The sequence below is a fragment of the Oreochromis niloticus genome, linkage group LG6, assembly GCF_001858045.2.
Source record: "Oreochromis niloticus isolate F11D_XX linkage group LG6, O_niloticus_UMD_NMBU, whole genome shotgun sequence".
NCBI classification, from domain to species: Eukaryota; Metazoa; Chordata; class Actinopteri; order Cichliformes; family Cichlidae; genus Oreochromis; species Oreochromis niloticus.
In genome coordinates this window covers 22,764,105-22,783,334 of record NC_031971.2, presented here as the reverse complement: position 1 = coordinate 22,783,334, position 19,230 = coordinate 22,764,105, and the positions used below count along the sequence as shown (strand labels likewise).

The 19,230-nt window shown below is 39.0% G+C and overlaps 2 protein-coding genes across 3 annotated transcripts; one reads left to right on the top strand and one right to left on the bottom strand.

Moving 5' to 3' along the window:
- Nucleotides 1-119: 119 nt before the first annotated feature.
- ppp2r2ca (protein phosphatase 2, regulatory subunit B, gamma a) lies at nt 120-7,765 on the bottom strand. 2 transcript variants are annotated; one of them, XM_025907911.1, is made up of 10 exons: nt 7,628-7,765; nt 6,788-7,032; nt 6,295-6,392; nt 5,991-6,174; nt 5,389-5,501; nt 4,955-5,132; nt 3,686-3,850; nt 3,425-3,594; nt 2,940-3,031; nt 120-2,652 (listed from the first exon to the last, which is right to left on the bottom strand). In XM_025907911.1, exons 2-10 carry the CDS (start codon nt 6,849-6,851, stop codon nt 2,355-2,357), a joined length of 1,362 nt encoding a protein of 453 aa, XP_025763696.1. In that variant the 5' UTR covers nt 6,852-7,032; nt 7,628-7,765; the 3' UTR covers nt 120-2,354. The 2 variants fall into 2 exon arrangements, with proteins under 2 accessions (XP_025763696.1, XP_025763697.1); XM_025907912.1 differs by lacking the exon at nt 7,628-7,765 and adding an exon at nt 7,456-7,608.
- Nucleotides 7,063-18,968, top strand: pde5aa (phosphodiesterase 5A, cGMP-specific, a). Its single transcript, XM_003452157.5, has 21 exons — nt 7,063-7,190; nt 9,278-9,562; nt 9,833-10,499; nt 11,203-11,286; nt 11,432-11,512; nt 11,631-11,720; nt 11,852-12,004; nt 12,154-12,221; nt 12,322-12,470; nt 13,006-13,181; nt 13,289-13,339; nt 13,830-13,976; nt 14,755-14,883; nt 15,929-16,023; nt 16,192-16,279; nt 16,453-16,553; nt 16,661-16,738; nt 16,838-16,901; nt 17,004-17,078; nt 17,744-17,827; nt 18,009-18,968. The coding sequence occupies exons 2-21, from the start codon at nt 9,285-9,287 to the stop codon at nt 18,177-18,179; spliced, it is 2,829 nt and encodes a 942-aa protein (XP_003452205.2). The 5' UTR covers nt 7,063-7,190; nt 9,278-9,284; the 3' UTR covers nt 18,180-18,968.
- The last annotated feature ends 262 nt before the right edge of the window (nt 18,969-19,230 follow it).

The window sequence follows — 19,230 nt, the reverse complement described above, 5'->3', positions numbered from 1 at the left end:
CGTGAAAGGTTTTATTCAGATTAATAGATTTTTTTTTTTTTTTTGGGGGCAGTGAGACAAAAAGCAGAATCTATTAAATGAGGACAGACATTAAAAAAAAATCCAACACATTTTTCTTAGATTTTATGTTATTTTATTAATGCACATTCCTTTCATTCACCTCATTAGATTTATGTTTTCGTACTGTTAGATTTGTCCTTTTTTTTTAAAGCATGATAGATATACACGCTAGTAGCATCGAGTAATGGCGACATGCTGCTGCTGCTGTGCTCCCGAACACAAATCGTCTCAGTGGTTGTATGTGTTGGTGGTTATGATGCGATTACAACTGACTTGTTCTAAACTACGTTTCGCCACTGCAGGGATGAACCTCGGAGCTTACATAATGCTTCACAAGGCCCTTCACTATGTAAAACCGTTTTCTTGTGGTTTGTCGTCACCATGGATTTTGCTGTGTCGTACATGTTAAATCAATAAGTGCAAAACTGTCTCTGCACATGATAACACTGGCTGGTAGTGAAGACAAAAATATAGATGCCCATAAGAAAACCATCTTAGCTACAGGCAGATAACACAGATGTGTGTGAACAGCAACTTGGAAAACCAAACGGGGCGTGAGGGAGAGAGGAGGAAGCAGGTGTGACAGCAGTTATTTCTTTACACAGTTGATTAATGTCGATTCTTCAGATTTTGAAAATGTGCAAAGGGACTTGATATTCTCTACCTTTGCACTGATTATGTTACTCCACCCACTACAGTACACATTTAAACCACTTACAATAATCCCATCAGGTCCAAGGTCACTTGAAAATAAAGTACTTCACTGTAAACAAACAAGTCTCGCGCGATTCAGTCCAACACAGACATCACCTTACTGTACTGCTGTACAGCCCAGGCTTTCAGAGTCGCACCCCAGAGGAGCATGTGGCGCTGTGAGGTATACGGTGTAATGACATTAAGATGTTGTGATAGTATGAATTCACACGACATTACTGCTGTGATGAGCTATTGCACTGACGGTAACCTCTAACATCCAAGCACACTGGACACAAACTTAGTCAACTTTGATTTAAATTTGGGGGTCTCAACGATAAACGATGTGCTTAGAATTCAAGTTTGTCCTAACTGCAAGATTCCCCCATCAATACACACACTGCCTCCTTCAACTGCTATGTTTTCTCATGTAAGCATGTGGATTTGTGTCTTTTTTCTTTTTCTTTTACATGAGATTACCATGATACAGCAATCATAACACAATAAGGGCTTAATATACACAACCAAACAGTTAGTGGTTTTTTGTGCACAATTATACCCCGTTCTCTCTACAGCCAGCGACAACTACCTATATACTGCTACAAGAAAATATCTGATAAAGTGTGATTCCACAAACCTTATTATAAATGAGATCTCACACTGATTTAGTGTCCTCGACAAAATGCTTTTTTTTTCTTAGCTCTCTGGAACTGAAAATTGGTACCGCCTTTAAAAAAAACACAGAGTATTTACAGCAAACAGTAAAAAGAGTGTGTACATTTTTTTGTTACCTGTAGAAGAAGAGCTCATGTATTAAAGCAGGAATGCTGCTGCACTGTGTTTTGTTAGTGTTATTATTGCAACGTGAACAAGGAAAAGATTACGGGACAGTTATTCGTGCGTTCTCCCAGAGCACTGCTCTGAAGGAGAGATTGAATTGCTGTTGTCACATGACAAAGAAGAAAAAAAATTTAGGAGATTGTTGTGAACTATACAATAACACCATTCCTGATACCTCACACTAGTGAAAACAATTAGATTTGGATTAAATGCCTGGTAAAGTCATCCAGCCATTCTATCAGTATATTCTGTAGCATTTAGAAATTACCTGTCAAATGCTAGCTAGCACATATCTTCCGTTTTTATGTGAAAGGTAACCAGAACATTAATGGGAAGTGCAACACGGTGTGAGCAACAGCACTGAGTCACTGCAGATCGAGAGGTGTCCCTGCACCTCATTCACTGCCCCAACAGTGGGGCAGGTACACAAACATCTTCAAAAAGTGGAAGTAGAGTGCAGCCAAAAATAAATCAATCAATCAAATGTCCCGATGGGTACTAGATCAGTTCAGTTCGGTGATTAGATTAAACACCATTAAATAAAATGAACTGAATAAAGAGTCTTGTTATTTTATGATTATTCCAATTATGTACAGACTCTGCATCAAAGCATGTCATCAAACAGCTTAATCCTCTGATATAGCCTTTCCACTCTCCGTGCCCTCGATAAAACATCCAAATATATTCCAGTCACTCTTTGCATTTCTGTGACACTTGGATAAAAAGCACTGTGTCTGCTTCTGTTCATATTTCCATTCTTGTCACTGTGCCTGCGTTTCTGGGTTGACACGATCCTGGAAGATGTACAGATTGTTGGTGGCTGCTATGGCAATTATATTTTCAGATGGGTGCCAAGCCATGTGCAGGATTTTCTTGGTAAAGTCCAAGCTATCGACGCCCACATCGCCCCTGCGACGTTTACCGCCAGTGTACACACGGCGGGTTCGCAGTACAGCCCGGGGCTTGCTGCTCTCTCGCCAGGCCTCCAGGGTTACGCCTCGGCCTGTCTCCCTGTCGAACATCCGGAAGAAGCTGTTGTACGCCCCTGTCATAATCACGCTGGATCATGGAGGAAAGGAGAGGAGAAAGAAAGTAAAGAGCGGGAAGAGACAAGCGGCGTTCATGGTAGAATGACGGGGAGGAAAAGAGGAAAAAGCAAACTGAATACATGAGGATTGATTTGATGTCTGCAAAGCTTGTCTCTGGGATTGATTTAAACGTCGGATAAAGCAGGAGGCCGGGCATTTAGGAAATCACTGTAAGCAGTAACACACTGACACAGCAGTCTGTTTTTGCTTCCAAATCTACTTAAGCTGTACTTTGTCTGTCCCCCCACCGCCTCTTACCTGTCTGAGCTGTTCCAAACACACTCAAACTTGTCAAAGATGCAGTCGTTTTCGTAGAGGGAGCACAGCTTACTCCTCAGGTATTCATGGACCTGGGGATGATGCAAACAGTCAGCTTAAGTTTTTGGGAAGGTAGCATTATCCTGCTCAGGACACTCACATTTTGGCATTTTAATCTTCTTTCTTGTACTTTGCTCTCATGTATAATACACTGGCAGTAAAAATGAGAAAAGGCTTCCAGATTTTCTTTGGGATCAAGTTAATGCTGCTGAATTATGCTGATCAACTGAATGAATTGTGTATAAATGTAAAAATATATGTATATATTTGAATTTGAAAAGCAAACAAACACCCGAAATTCAAACAGATTTTATGTCAGACAAATAATGAATAACTACTAGTTAGTTAATAATTAACTAGTAGTTTCATAACTAAAATGATCATATTTTAACAATTTCCAAATAGGTCCGGGTAAAATCCTCTACCTGATAGGTCTCCACTGGGCCTTTATCCATATTGATATCCCACACCTTAGCGGTGAGGTAGTCTCTGGTCAGCAGGTAACGTCCACTATGGCTGAACTTAACATCCGACACAGAGGAAATAATCTCTGAGAAGAAGGAGCGGTTCCCTGGATCCTCAGGTTCCTCAAAAACTAATCAGACAGAAATATAATTGCATTGCTTTCGTGAGAGCAAGATTCCGCATGCACAGCTTGCAGTAAACTCTTTAAAATGTTTCCTCACGTTTGGTATGTTTGTCGCAGAGAGCCGAGGCTCTCATGTCACAGAGGCGCAGCGTTCCCTTGCTGCTGCTGTACACGAACAAGTGGCAGTGGTGAGGGTGGAACTCTGCCGCTGTTATCACCTCCGTCAGATCCTCCATGTTTGCTGGTTTGATGTCTACAATATCTGAGAAGCAGCGCCATCAAGGAACAAACGGCGCAGACATTAAGCACCACATAAATCTGGCGAGCGGGGTTTCTACCAAATTCCATGACTATGTTTACATTTTGTCACAGTGAGGCAGCAGACATGCAAACAAATCACTTATATTCATTCATGCAGTCTTTTTATTTTTAGATGATCTACACTTTCACAACCTAAGTTCATAAAGACATCCCAGAAAAGAAAAAGAAAAAACTGCACCCCATCCTATCCCCAATATGCATGCACACGCTGTTCCTCTCTGTTCTATTTGTGGTAGTCCTGTGTGGCTCAGAAGAAAGTGTACTGCTGTGTGAATTATTTAAACTCATCTTCCATAGATGCCTCTATGATTTTCTAGGTCAGCTTCCATTTGAATGGGGAAATCACAACATGCAGCCAGTCCCACATGCTACAACCTGCACTGACTACACAGCATTGTAATGGAAACACAGATCCAATCAGAGTCACGTGTTGTTTACATTAAGTATAAATCAGAAGATGAATTTGGATGATTGGTTAAGATTAGAGTACATGATCTGGAATTGGCTCCATGATATTTTAGGCATAAATTTAGATAACAGTGGATGAAATACAAACACAGAATAGAAGCATATGGGATGCGTTCCCAACACTGCTCAATTTCTTTTTCTTTAGTAAGCAAACTACATGCATAATGACCAATACTGATAACTTTGCAAAATCATGCACACTAAGATACTAGCATGAATTGTTTTACCGTGTACCTTAACACAATTAAAATGGGATTTTATGCTTTAGGGACATAAAATCAAATACAAAAAAAGCTTACTGACGTATACTGCACTTTTTCTTTTTTTTTCCTTTTGGTGTTGACAGGAATCTTTACCTGTTTAGGTATAATGTTGTCATTGCTGTTTTACAATTACCATGAGGATACAGTTATACTTTAACAACAAAAGTGATCTAATTCATACCGCTGAACTCGCTGTAAAATTCAAGGAGTTTCCACCACACAAAAGTCTGAGAGGAGCTATAGAATTATTCAAAGTTGGTTAAAACTGAAAATAGTGTGTTATAATACAAAAAACAAAAAGACAGTAAGGATACTGAAACTGCGGTCTGTGATGCCCAGGTGCCACATGTTGATGCGGAGGTCGTCAGCAGACAGGTAGGTTTCCCCATCGCTGTTGACTGAGATGGAGTTGACATGGTAGGTGTGTCCATTAGCGAATACTCTTCTGGGACGGACCTCGACCATTAGATCTGTAGGTTTCAGCACTGGCACCTTAAATGGTGAGAGATAAAAGATTTAGGGCTGAAGGGAGGAGGTGATAAGAACTGGAGGAGTAAATCATAGGACAAAAAGAAAGACAACAACGAGAAAGGACAAAACTGGAGGACAGTACAGCCATGGATTATTTAAGGACAGGAGCAAAAAGACAGACACTTGATTTGATGATTAAATGTAAGCCTGATAAATACTTGTATCAGGCATACCCAACAAAATGAAAATGTGCAGTTGTATGTGTGTGTCCGAGTACCTGTAGAGAGGTGATGGTAGAGATGTCCTTGAGCCGTCCCTCCTCATCTTTCAGGTTGTATCCTTCTGGTCTCTTGTCTCTCTCGCTTACCTTCCACAGTTTAACAGTCTTATCTGTGACAGGCATGTCAAAAAATGATGATTACATTCATTGAAAATTGCAAAGCACAACTTAAGAAAAATCACATTTACAGCTAATTTAAAACATAATACTTAATTCATGCACCGAATTTAGACAGATTTTTTTTTCTGTGCCATTATTGCACCCATAAGTGAGACTCCAAAGACTATCTTGATGTTATTTAATTCTACGTAGGTAACAAAAGATGACACAAGGCTGCCATAATTTTAGAAATTGGAGGTAGTTTGAAACCAAAGTGTGTAAGCGATACCTGTGCCATATCAAGCAAAAAAAATTTCTATTTATAACAAATCTCTCTCTCAATTATATATATATATATATATATATATATATATACATATGTAGATATACATTTATGATGGTAAAAACTATATGCATCTTTACTTCCTGTACTTCATTTTACCACAACCAACAATCAGTATGATGTTCTGATAGAGACTGAGAAGTCACTGATTTCTCACCATTGGTGGAGAGGAGGAAATGTGCTGCGTTCTGCTGTGGCAGCCATCTGATCTTGTTAATTTTTTCTTCTATCTCCACACTCTTCAGGTAATCAAAGTCAGGCTCGTGGCTCTGAAACGTGCTGTAGACATTGTACTCCCCAGAGTCCCCTGTCTCGCCCGCCTCCTCTGATTCCCCTTTAGACTGCCCAGGGCAGACAGTGAAGAAAACACGGCTTTCAGCATGCATTTACAGTATGTGTACGAAGATATTTTTTTAAAAGAATGTGTACAGAAAATGGTGATTTTTGCATTGTAAACTAACCTCAGTCTCTCTCTGAAAGATGACCACTCGGCCACCTTTGTCCCCCGTGGCCAGCAGGTCCCCCGTCTGGTTAAACTCCACTGTAGAGATGACATCAGCTGCAAGCAAGATAGGAACATTGGAGGCAATTAAACAAAAGTATAGAAAGAAGAAAAGAAAACCGCAGCAATGATAGAGTAGCGAGAACATTAGGCAGGCATGGCGAAAAAAGCACAGATCATTAAGTGACCATAACAATGTAGAAAAGGCTGGCAATGAAAGAAAAATTAATAAAATCACATATTATTTCTGCTACTCTAAACCATAAATCAAACATTTATGTCTATGATGCCTAAGGAAAATTTAAATTATGAAAGTGTCTGTTGCTGAGTCAGGCAGTGTCATCATACATTCCTTCTACTGTGCAATGCAGGAAGTTGAAATTAATCTGTTCAATTATACCAGTATGTTATCTGACACCACAGAGATGGCAGCGACACATCGTCTGCTCTACCTTCAGTGACGTAGTCTCGCAGGAAGGTGTGGTTGATTTTGGGGCTCTCAGCGTCCTCGCCCATCTGAAGCTGAGGGAGGGTGACCCGCCAGCGCGCCCGTCCTGAGGGGAAGGGTCCAATCCGTAATGTCTCTCCCCACCCAGGCTCCGCCCATGCTGGTAGGGCCTAACGGAGCGGCCTGGAAAAAGGCATCCTGGGAAACCAGCCGGCAGGAAGAAGAAAAGGCACGTCGAAGAGACTGAGACTGGAATGCAAGGGGCGGGGAAAGGAGGAAGAGGGTTTTAAGAAAGAGGAATGGGAGTGAGAGGAAATTAAGATGCAGGAGGACAGAAGAGAGAAAGGTGGATGGAGAGGCTGGTGATGAAGACAGCTTTGGAAAGGAAAGAGGAAGGCTGTCATTAGGTAGGCTGACAATATGTGCGCACAGCATGGCAAATGATGTGACCTTAGTTAGACATTCAACGCATTCATTAGCAAAGACACGTGTGTAGACGAACAAGGCCTAGTGGGTGCTGAATCAAATCACAGTGCTGTAGAATGAAGGAAAAGCAACAAACAACTAGAGCAGAGAAAAGCAGAATATGAATCCTTGTGTGTAAGCCCAGAAATAAGTACATAATGAACATAGCATGAGAATGAAAATATCAGCTGCTACATTCAGCCCTACCACTGGTAATAATGTTCCCAGGGTGTGGTAGTCCTCTTTGACTACTTGCCAGATTCCTGCTCTCACATGCACGCACACTTCTCAAACAGATAGTCCTTGACAGTGATCAGAGGAGAATGCGATGTCTTGCCTGTGCTGCAATAAGGAGGGAGACAGGCCTCAGCACACCTACCAGTCCGCCTGCTGCTGTCGCTGCTGCTGCTATTCCTGCTGCTGGTGTGTTAATGGACCTCTGCTGCAGTGTACTCAAACAGGCCTGCGTGTCTTTCCAAGTGGGAGGAGAAGGGACAGAGAAGAGAGAGCAGGGGTGGTAGTGAGAGGAGGAGAGGCAAAGGAGGAGAAAAAAGAGAAAGAGAGAGGGATAACGAGGAGGATGGAGGTCCGTTGCCTGCTGATGCTGTGGATCTGTGCAGCATCCAATGTGTCATGGCAGCCTCCTACTGGAGGAGCCAATCACAGTATAGCTGTCACTGGAGGATCCACCCACTGCAGGTGATGAGAAGTACCCAAGACCAGCAGAGGGAGTCCTTAAATACTGAGTAGCATGTACTGGCATGTAGTTTTCTGTCCAAAGTAAGAATAATATTGGAGACTGCATAGCAATTTAAACAGATGAAAGAAAAATGCTTTAAAAGAAACTTAAAAAAAAAAAACCCTCACACACCAACTGATGGTATGTCAATACAATTTCAGTTATTTGTCTCCAGAAAATAAAACATGATAAGAGAAGGATAAATAAGATATCAGTCAAAGAATATTTGAAAAGCCCTTTCTTATTACAGCACTGTGTGTTATTCCCTAAAAATTAAATAAACATTGTTCTGGTCACTTTGCCTTTAGGATCTTCAGCTTTTTTACAAGGAGTACAATTTATGTTATGTTCTACTTATGTTGTACGTATAAATGTATTTAACAGAATCTGGTTAAATGAAATGGACTTGACTGGTATACAGTTGGTATTCAGTTTACACCAAGCCTATTTTCCTCCATCATTAATTATTTAAATAAAAGAAACTTTTGATTTTATATATTTCAGTTACATTTTGCTCAAATTTATTTCTTCTTTAAGAGGGCAAAGTACTATTTTGTAACATATTAGCACAGTGTGAAATAATCTTCTAATGTCCAGTTAATGCTATATATCTGTAATGATATCTGACTGTGTTTGTGTTGTTCTTGGTTGTTTTTATAATTCTAAAGGTTTAAATTGCAAAGCTCAAATATTTGCTGATCATGTGATCACCTATCATGCTTTTTTTTTATAAAGCTTAAAGGTTAATTTATAGTTTATCCACATCACGTAAGTGAATAACACATAATATGTTGTGTACTTATGATGATTAACCCATATTTTGTCCTTTTTACTTGGTTTTATTGCTCGTTTTCTGTACTTAAAGCCAAATAATTAGGATTAACCTATTATTTACTATTTAAATGAGGACGTGTTGGTGCTTTTTGTTTTTGTACAAATAAATATCACAATAGGTTGGTTTTCCTAGTTCTAAGATATTTACTTTTTTGGACACTTGGACACAGGTGTAAAATTTAAATGACGAGTTCATAACATATACGAGCCCGGGGTTAGAGCAAATCCATTTATTCTGTCGTGAAGTTTAAATCAGGTTCCTTTAATGGAGATCGGCTAAATAAAGGTCAAGGGATTACCTTGACGCAATCGTTTCCACGGGCTCTTTATGCTCTGCTCTCTGGCAAGTCGTTAGTCTGTCTTACTTTCTGCTTCCTCGCGTTTGAGGTGTTTCTCTTAGATAGCTCACTTGGCGTAAAAACTGAGTTTACCCGATCTTTTCTCGATTTACCTGAGCGAGGGGATGCCCTGCCTTCACTCTGAAGCGCTAGAGTCCATGGAGCCTGGCAGCGTGACTCCTGGGGCATCTCCGGACGCTGGCGCAGAGTCGATCCGCAGGGAAATCGTGAGCGACTCGCCGATGCTGCAAGGCACGGGTTGGTTCTTCTCCCCACTGTGGAGTCCAAGGTCCAGGTTGCGTAGCAGGAAGTTTGGAGATGGTACGACAAGCTACCAAGAGGAAGCATGGTTGGATGACCACTCCGACTTCACAAGGGCTTACTTTTTACGCAGAACCTCAGCGTAAGAGTTTACATTTTATATCTCTACAGTTTTAGCTGAAACTTGAATTACTCAGATCCCTCAAAATTATAATGTGCGATTAAAACGTTTTTAAAGAAATTGTTGAATAAAACGCTTGTAAAGGTGGACACTTTATTAGTAATGACAATATAAGCTGCAATAGATAAAATTATGTTTCCACATATACGTTTAATAGTTATTATACTAATTTTAAGTACTTTATTTTAGTTTTGCTTTTAAATAAATCATGTAATCTGTGTATGATTTCAGGGTCAGTTGTCCACAGACAGAGATGTCCCCACTTCTGTCAAGGTTTCCAAGGAGGAGCTCTGACCATTCCGAGGCGCTCATGAAGGCACCTTATCGGAGAAATTCTTCCCCATTGAGAAGCTCAGACCTGAACATTTTATCTTTGACAGACAAACCCCTCGCTTCAAATCTCAGTGTCCCTGAATGGATGGACCGCTTTAGTGCAGATGTTAAAGAAAGCCATTCACCATGCTCTCCCTGCTTACCTCGTTGTTCCCGTTTTCAGTTTTCTCCCTGTCAACCACGAGCTCCCGTTTGCCCCTGCTCATTTAGCTTACCCCACCCTCCACAGTTTTTCCCACCCACATCATGTGGCCATGGTGACGGCTGCCCTTGGATGATGGGGCTCCTAGGAGAAGGCCTGGGCTGTATGGGTTCTTTAGCAGAGCTCTGCCAGGGAGCTGTGATCCATGTTGGGGAGCTACTGGGAGCAGAGGGTGGTTCGCTCTCTCTTGTACGGAAACACTGTGGTGGAAGGAGTAGCTTGGAAGACGTGATAGCCCTAACATCACTGGGGCACTTGAATGAGGGAAACCCATACAGCCAAGCTCATCTAGAACTGGTGAAAGGGATCGTGGGATGCGTAATGGCTACAGGTTCACCAATAAATCTAAGAGATGCATCTGAGGTAAATGTTGATGTCATGATTGTACATGTAGGCTTAACTCCCATGTTCCAGGGCACAGGCGAGGGATTTAAAATCAGAAATGAGGACTGCATGTTTAATGAGTCACCCATTTTCTGAAAGTCTGTTTTGAGATGATGACATGGCTATTTGAAGAAGCCTGATAGGGAATCCCTGATGACGCAGTTTCTTTTAATCTTTTTAGTGACTGCTTCCAGTGATAAACCTTGGATTACTGTCCTTTCCTTGCACATGCTCACACATACACCCCCACAAAAGTAGATTCATGCCAAAGCTGTCTAAAAGGCTTACAGGTGGTGGTCACAGCAGCTCTTCTTGCCCTCACAAGTAAGGTGATTAGGAATGTGTGCCTGGCAGAGTTCAACACCAGGTAAACCCAGTCAGCGTGGGTGTGCACGGGTTGTCCCTAATAACTTTGTAGATGTCAAGCATCCTAAGAAGTGTGGGTATTTTTGGTCAGATGTGGCGAAAGCTGATGAACAGCGCCGACCCAATAGCTTAACAACAAAGGGTATGAAGAGAGTAAAGTTAGTTTAGGTATTAAAGTCTGTTGCTACTCAGTTGCCACAAAGATCTAATACACATGACTGTTGGATAGAATATGTTTAAAACATGTTGCTGTTAAGTAAATAATATTAAGTGATCTGCTTACATGCACTTATGTTTTCCTTATTTGTCTCAACAGGACCCCAGATTCAACTTAGCCAACGATCAAACATCAAAGATCAGGACGGTTCTGAGTGTTCCTATCAGCAACCACAGGGGAGAGGTATGTGTGCCGCTGCAAATACCTTTAACTAATGTAAATGCACACTCAGAGACCTGTGGATTTTTCTGTGGCGTATTGTCCATTGTCATAACAGAATTTTTAATATAGATTGCATGAAAATAAAAAGTTTTCTTTTTTTGAACAGGTGGTAGGTGTCCTGGTAATGATCAACAAAAGAAATAGTTGCGATGGATCACGTTCTGCTTTCACAAACGTAGATGAAAAGGTGAGGGATTGGACATTAGTATGGAGATTTATTTCTATTATACATTATTTATTATGTCAGATATTTGTCTTGTTTTAATGCTTACTACCTATAAATATACATTTGGTTTTGTTTTAAGGTGTTGTCAAATCACATGGATGTGTTGGGGATTGTCCTGGATAATGTCCAGCTGTATGAAAGTGCGAGACAAGAGGCTAAACGCAGTCAGGTAAAGCCTGAGAACAGTTTAAAATCTTTTTATGCCTTGTAACGTATATCTAAGTAATATCTTCATGCATATCTCTCTCTCTGTGTGTGTGTGTGTGTGTGTGTGTGTGTGTGTGTGTGTGTGTGGTCCAGGCTTTGATAGAGATGGCACAAGTACTATCAAAGGAGCACCATTCCCTTGAAGTTATGCTGAGTAAGATGGCTGCCACCATCATGCCCTTTACACACGCTCAATACTGCACCATCTTTATCCCCAGCGAGCAAACTTCAGACACTGAAGAAAAGGTACACTATCTTGACATCCTGCTCAATTTCCTTGTTTTCCATGACTTTGTCTGTTCAGAATATAGTACAGTATTTTTAGCCATACACAATGTTTTCATTTTTTTTGTTTTGTTTTGTTTTTGTTTTTCATTTTTGTCTTTTGATTACAGACTTTATTCTCAAGAGTTATACATTTGGAATGTGAGGAGCTCGGATCAACCTGCCAGATCTACAGAAGGTATTGTCCGGAGACTTTGCAAGTCCTTGCTGTTGATTTACTTTTAAAACAAATATGGGATATTTGGGGCTTTTTGTCATTTGAAAGCATAATTTTTCAGGGAGCATGACCTCAGGAATATAGATCCATCATATGCCTTTCGAACCCTGACTTCTATGGAAACACTTAATATGTCGAAGAGTTCTGATGAATTGAAAAGGAGTGTCATCTGCTGCCCTGTTAGAAATGAGAGATCTGAAAATGTTATCGGTAAGTTCCTTTCTTGAATGGCAGTAAACATTGTAAACAGGACAGAATTTGAAAATAAATCTTTCACGCCTTTCCTACCAGACAAGCACAGATGAAGCACAGTATACAAAGCTCTCTTATTAAAATATAAAATAAAATAGTATGAAATAATATAAAATAATAGGTTTCACAGATGATTTGCAGTGACCTTTCACAGCTAGAAATCCTTACTTACTGTTTAGACTTTTTCAGTCTTTATACCACTTTATACTACTTACTGTGATCTGCTCCGAGAAGACCAGATCTGAACAAGTTGTTCCATTACAAATAAAATTTTATAAAATTGTTTCAGTTTTTAATCCAGTTATCTTTTCTAGCCACTTGAATATTTAGATGCTGAGATTATTATTGTGATTTTTTCCCAGTGATTCCAAAAACAAGTTGCCCATCTCAGCTTTACCACAGAAACCAACTAGACTATGTGTTAAAAAGAAAAAAGAATTTGAAGAACTTTGTGCTCAAGCTACACAACCATCTGTCTTTTAATGTCATTTAGCTGTGTGCCAGCTGATGAACAAACAAAGCAGAGACTCGGATGAAATGGAAGCCTTTAACCGATATGACGAGCGCCTTCTGGAAAACCTGGCAGTGTATTGTGGCCTGGCTCTACAGTATGCTCAGGCAGTCCAGATCACTGAGGAGCGGAGGGCCAGTATAGAGGTCACACAGGAGGTGAGAACACTATCTCGCCCAATTAGTAAGAGTCAGAAAAATAATTCATACATTAACAAATCTTAAAGTTTTTTTCTGTGTTTTCTTTGTTTATTGTAATTATGCAGGTCCTTGCCTACCACATCACTGCAGCAGAGCAGGAAATCCAGGCACTGCAGGTGAATCTTTCTTTGGAAGAAATCAGCCTTTCTCTTTTTATCCAGTTTATCCCTGTTACAGTGTGGCATCGTGCATGCAAATAGTGATTTAAAGTCAATAGCACACGCATTTCTTCCTTTTTCTTTCATATGCCTTGTTCTTTCTGTTAAATGCCCTCCGTCTCCACTCTTGCTATTTTTTTTTAATCACTGTGGCAGTAGTCATGCAATCAGCCCTTGCTTTGTTCGAAAAGGCCAGATTTACAGGCTTTAATGCTATTGTAGAACTAATGCCCTAACAACTTAAAGCTCTTCATCAGCTGCTATCACTGAATGTGAGTGCAAAGGTTAAGGTAACCTCCTCACCCATGTTAAAGCTAGATGGGTTTTCTGTGTTTACACACTTAGGTAAACTGAGGAAAAGAGCTCAAGTTCTATTTTGTTTGTGTGTGTTTGTGCTTGAACGTTCTGAAGAGTACGTTTCAATTTCTTTTATTGGTTGTGTTTTTAGGAGGCCACCATTCCTTCTGCTGAATCGCTGAATATTCTAGACTTCCATTTCTCTGGTTTCGGGTTGCCAGAAGACGCGACAACACAATCCACGATTCGCATGTTCCTGGATCTCAATTTGGTGCAGGATTTTAACATAGACTACAAGGTAGCTCAGCTTCTATTAATATTAGTAGCATTATTTTCTTTATCATATAAATGGGGAAACAGGGCAGTTAAGTCGTTTAAGTTAATTTTTGTTTGTTTGTTTGTTTGTTTTAGAACGAGATGACATTAATAGGCTTGTTTCATAAGTATTCATAAATTCAAAAATCCTTTTTCATACACATCATGCTTCTTTTACATGTTTTTTTTCAATCAGGATACAGGATAGTGCTAGTATCAGTGTTAGTGTGAAGCCAGTTTGGCCTTTTGAACAAGCACAAAATTCAAAAAGTTTAATAACTAAGCATTTCACAATGTTCCATTTTAAAAGTTGGGGTGAAGAGATTTTGGTAAGAAGAAAGTCTTCTCTGTCAAAATCTGCAAACTGCATCTGCAAATTATCTGTGAATTTCTTGGTAAAATCCTGTTGTGTAGCTACTGATGTTAAGGATTGTGAAACCCTGGGGTTCTGTGGTGGTTCAAGCTTGTTTCACTGGCATCGGTCTTTTTTTCATTTCATTAACTCCACCTTATCTAAGGCACCAAAACAGGAATCACGTTGGTGGAAAAAGGACCTGTGAGAGAGGAGAATATGAGGTCATAATGGATATTTTAGTGTTATCTTATTAGCTCTTACATTTGACAATATGTAGTTTAGTATGTTTCTTTGAGTTACAGGAATTTCACTACTGACAAACTAGAAAAGCATAATAGAATCAGATAATACCTTAAATATTCTCAATTTCTATTATTTATCAACTTTACGTATCTCATCCTTCCAGAGTCTTTGCCAGTGGGTTTTGACTGTGAAACGTGGCTACAGGAACAACGTGCCCTACCACAACTGGCACCATGCAGTGAGCACTGCTCAAAGCATGTTTGCAATGCTCATGGCAACAGACCAACTCCAGGTTAGTGTTAGTTTGTGGTAAAAGCAGAGTGGGTTTGTAGTTGCTATTATTATAACATTTCATGCATTTTGTTGACAATCCATTCTATATGTCCATGTGACAGTCACACTGTGACATTTGCATAACGCCTCCGGAGTTTCCTCTGTACTGTAGCTCAAAAGTTTTGGGAGGAGTCAGTTGAGGATTGCCAGGGTTGTTCTTCCGTACTGAGCGCTCTTAACTGTTTGGAAGAGGATTAATTTTAGATCTTGCCAAAACCTCTTAACTGCTGTCTGTAACAATCAGACACATACCTACACCTCAACTCAAGTGACTTCTGCCATTCACTCACCAGTGTTTTAAGCTTTTTGGAGATCCAGGATGCTTTTTGGAGATCCACCCTGGGGGTCTCTGTACCAGGACCAGGCTGTATCTGTTATGCATATTTGTATCTGTTATAGTTTGGAGCTTAATTATGTGGGATATTCAATGAAGACACTGACTGGTATTAGTAACACTAAAATGGAAGTATCATTTGTCGTACTTCATTTCTTTTACATCAAACATTGAATAGTAGAATTACAGTTACACATTTTTTATTCAGTATTTGTTCAGATAGAAAATGACACTACCATCTAACATTTTACCGTCTTATCACTTTATTCTTTTAGATTAGAGATTATTTAAATACAAGTAAAGTACAAAAAAAAAATTAAAAATGATTTAGAGATTTTGCATCATCACCTATCCATAAATTCCTGCTTCCTGTTTTTTACCCTTACATATACTCATGTGTAGGGATCCATAGACTTCAGCTCCAATTGGGATTGGTCCTTTATCATCCTATCTGTTAGAAACTTTTATTATCGACTTTTGACAGCACATGATCCACCTATTGATACAAACTTTCTTTTATTTTGTGTAGCACATGAAATGTGCAATATATACATGTGCATATGATTATTTTCTCAATTATTATTTTTTTCCTATAAAGCATTCAATTATAAAATGCAGAAAAATAATTTTCTTCATTATTGCAACCTGTTTCTTTCTGTTCATATTTCAGACCATTTTTTCTCGCCTGGAGATCTTAGCATTGATGATAGCCACTCTGAATCATGATGTCGATCACAGAGGAGTTAATAATTCCTTCATAGAAAGGTAAACGTTAGTTCTTAATCTCTCACATTTACTCCATTACTTATTTTTACTCTAAATTATCTAGACCATAATTATGTGTATTTATTTTGATTTGTACTATCTGTAAGACTTATTAGTCTCTGCCTACATATATTCAAGTCCTTATTCTTTCTTTCTTTTTTCTCTCAGGACTCATCAGCCTTTAGCTCAGTTGTATGGACACTCCTCTCTTGAGAACCACCACTACAACCTGTGTGTCTTCATCCTAAACAACACTGTAAGATGCAAGAAATCTTTTCTTTTCAACTTATAAGTTATATTTGCATGCACACATATCTATTATTTTGCAATGATTCCACTTGTGAAATAATTAGATTATTTTGATCTCTGTGTGTGAACTTGTAGTCTTCAGTTTACTTTACTTTCTTTCTGTCTCTCATCATCTTCCAGGGGAGTCAAATTCTTAGCGGTCTGTCTGCTGAAGAGCACAAAGCTCTATTACACATAATCAAAAGGGCAATCCTTGCCACAGACCTGACCGTCTACATGGAGTACGTCTGAAACATTAAAAATGTCAAAGAAGATGTAGGTTACACATTTAGCCAGTCTTATTTTAACCCATGTTTCTTCTGGCTGTTTTTATTTTATTTTTTTTCAGAAGAAGAAAGGAGTTCTTTTCTCTCGCTAACAAAAGCGGAGTGAGCTGGAAAAGTGAGAAACAAAGAGACTTGCTCAGGTGAGAATCACATAAATTAGAATCAGAGGCATATTATATTGTTGTGCTCGGTAAACCAAGAGAATGTGCTGTGTTGTAAGCTATTACTTTACCCCACAGGTCAATGCTGATGACAGCCAGTGACCTCTCTGCTATCACAAAGCCTTGGCCTGAACAAAAAAGAGTAGGTCTCACAAAGTAGCTCTGAATGAAAAATAAAACACTTCATGCTTCATCTCTCAATCCTTTTTCACTGCAACCTTAACCTCACTCTTCCTCCTAACAGATTGCCAGACTGGTTGCCATGGAGTTCTTTGCACAGGGGGACAAAGAGAGGGAAGAGTTCAAAATCAAACCCATTGTAAGTGGAGCTTGCAGGATTTGTAGTGTACCAAGGATTCTGAAAATGTTGAGTGGAAATAAAAAAGTGTGCACACATAAAAAGGAATTTAAATCAATATTTTTTCATGATTGGATTCTAACAAGAATCCAATCATTTGTGAATATCTTGTTTTAGTCTTATGATACATTTTTTTAAGTTTAAAAGCCCTTCAGGCATCCTGTTGTCCTATTTCTTGTTGCGCTAGAATTGCATCTACCCTGTCGTATAACAGTATCACGGTGCCAAAGACTGTTCTTTGAAAAAATACATAACCACAAACACTGGTATGTCTTGGAATATCTTCATATTTTTGTCATTGTGGTTTAAAAGATTTTCTTATTTTATTTACACAGATTCAAAAATGGGTTTTCATAAAATGTTACTGTTACTCTGTCTACACTATAACAAAAATAACAATATCTTTGAATACATAAAGCTTTATAAAGCCTGTTGTGTATTTCTGATGCATTTTTCCCCATTCAGAGTTAAGTAAATTTAATGTAGCTTGCAGTGTTTTGGGTTGAATTAATCTACATATATAAATGTTCATATTCAAGTACTGCATACTTTTGCAATTCTATCTGATCTTCTGTAAGTGCTTTAAGTGCTATTCTAACAGCCACTTTATGCTTACTTTTCACAAGGACATAATGAACAGAGAAAACAGCACTCGACTGCCGTATATGCAAGTTGAATACATTGATGAGGTCTGCTATCCACTCTACAAGGTGTGTTATTACTACTGGTATTGTGTAAGCAATGTGTAGATAACTGTATATTCTACTTGCATGCATGTATCCTTATATATTTCATCACAGAATTCACCTTGTTGCCATCTTGTTCCCTTAAGATCAGTTGTAATTTCCACTATTCTATCAACAATCCCGTCTCTGTCTTTGCCGTCCTCAGACTGTATCGAGGCTGTTTGACTCCTGCTCTCCTTTGCTAAATGGGTGTAAGAAGAACAGAGAAAACTGGCTGCAACTTGCTGATGAACAAGAAAAAGAAAACAATGAAAACATTAGTACAGACTCATCACTGCATGAAGACTTTAAGAGAGAGACACAGACAGACCAATGAACAGCGGACTGGAGAGAAGATGAAGACACGTGGCTTCAGAGGCTAAAAGGAGGCTTGCCCGTATGCTTCTTGTTCATTCTTCTAACTGAAGACTGACCTATTGCTCACACATCAGAACTTTGATGAGCAAACTCGTTAATATGTTATGCAGTGGCCCTCACGGTTATGATTATTCCTGCACTTGTACTGCAAATAACTTATTGTGCCACATATATAATAGTAAATTAAATGCATTTACTGTATGTAAAAAGGTACTAAATAGCTTCTCAAAGTACTTTACACTAAAAGCTACATTCACATTTATATTCTCTCTGTATGGAGTGTTTAGTTAGGGGATGAACTGCTCTGCCTTTGCATTGATCCTACATTAATCTGTTTATTTAGCAGTGAAGCTGTGAAAGTCTGAGAAATTACTTTGATTATTTGCACACCATATCTGTATTTGTATTTTTATCTGTGCTACACTCAGTTTGAGAAGACCTGTATTGCTGTACTGCTTCCTTTCCACATACCATCAAATTAGTACAGTGATCTATAGCACAATCAATTTTGTGAACTTGTATTCAACTATTTATTTTATTAGATTACTGACATCTACATATTTTTTTTGATCTGATTTGACTTTGTTTCCATAATGGCTCTTTGGAGCACTTTGACCCTGTGCTAATTCTATTAATTGTTCCCCTTTATTGGCTCTGACTTACAAGGTCTTGAAATTTAGCAGAACTGATAACAACTAATGTTATTTCCACCATCTGAAACTGAGCAATAAAGATATTGTTCACCACACATATACAGCATGCGTTTTAAATAATTATCCAGCCTAAAATGTTCAAAGTATTGTTACAAACCTTTTATATGATTTGCATAACCTTGGTAATAGTAAGTAGTTATTTAGCTGAACTGTAGAGGCAAAAGGGGCAGATGCGTGTATAGTAAGCCAATTTATTATTATTATTATTATTATTGTTATTATTATTATTATTATCATCATCGTTATTATTATTATTAGCGTTGTTGTTGTTGTTGTTACCTGGATTATTTAGGGGAA

Excerpts from the sequence above, each read along its gene's own strand:
- pde5aa (XM_003452157.5), top strand. The coding sequence starts at position 9,285 with ATGCCCTGCCTTCACTCTGAAGCGCTAGAGTCCATGGAGCCTGGCAGC. Across the intron at positions 11,513-11,630 it reads TCACAAACGTAGATGAAAAG|GTGTTGTCAAATCACATGGA; the intron begins GTGAGGGATTGG and ends TTTTGTTTTAAG. Across the intron at positions 12,222-12,321 it reads ACCTGCCAGATCTACAGAAG|GGAGCATGACCTCAGGAATA; the intron begins GTATTGTCCGGA and ends ATAATTTTTCAG.
- ppp2r2ca (XM_025907911.1), bottom strand. The coding sequence starts at position 6,851 with ATGGGCGAGGACGCTGAGAGCCCCAAAATCAACCACACCTTCCTGCGA. Across the intron at positions 6,175-6,294 it reads TCTTTCAGAGAGAGACTGAG|TCTAAAGGGGAATCAGAGGA; the intron begins GTTAGTTTACAA and ends TGCCCTGGGCAG. Across the intron at positions 3,032-3,424 it reads GCCCAGTGGAGACCTATCAG|GTCCATGAATACCTGAGGAG; the intron begins GTAGAGGATTTT and ends CATCATCCCCAG.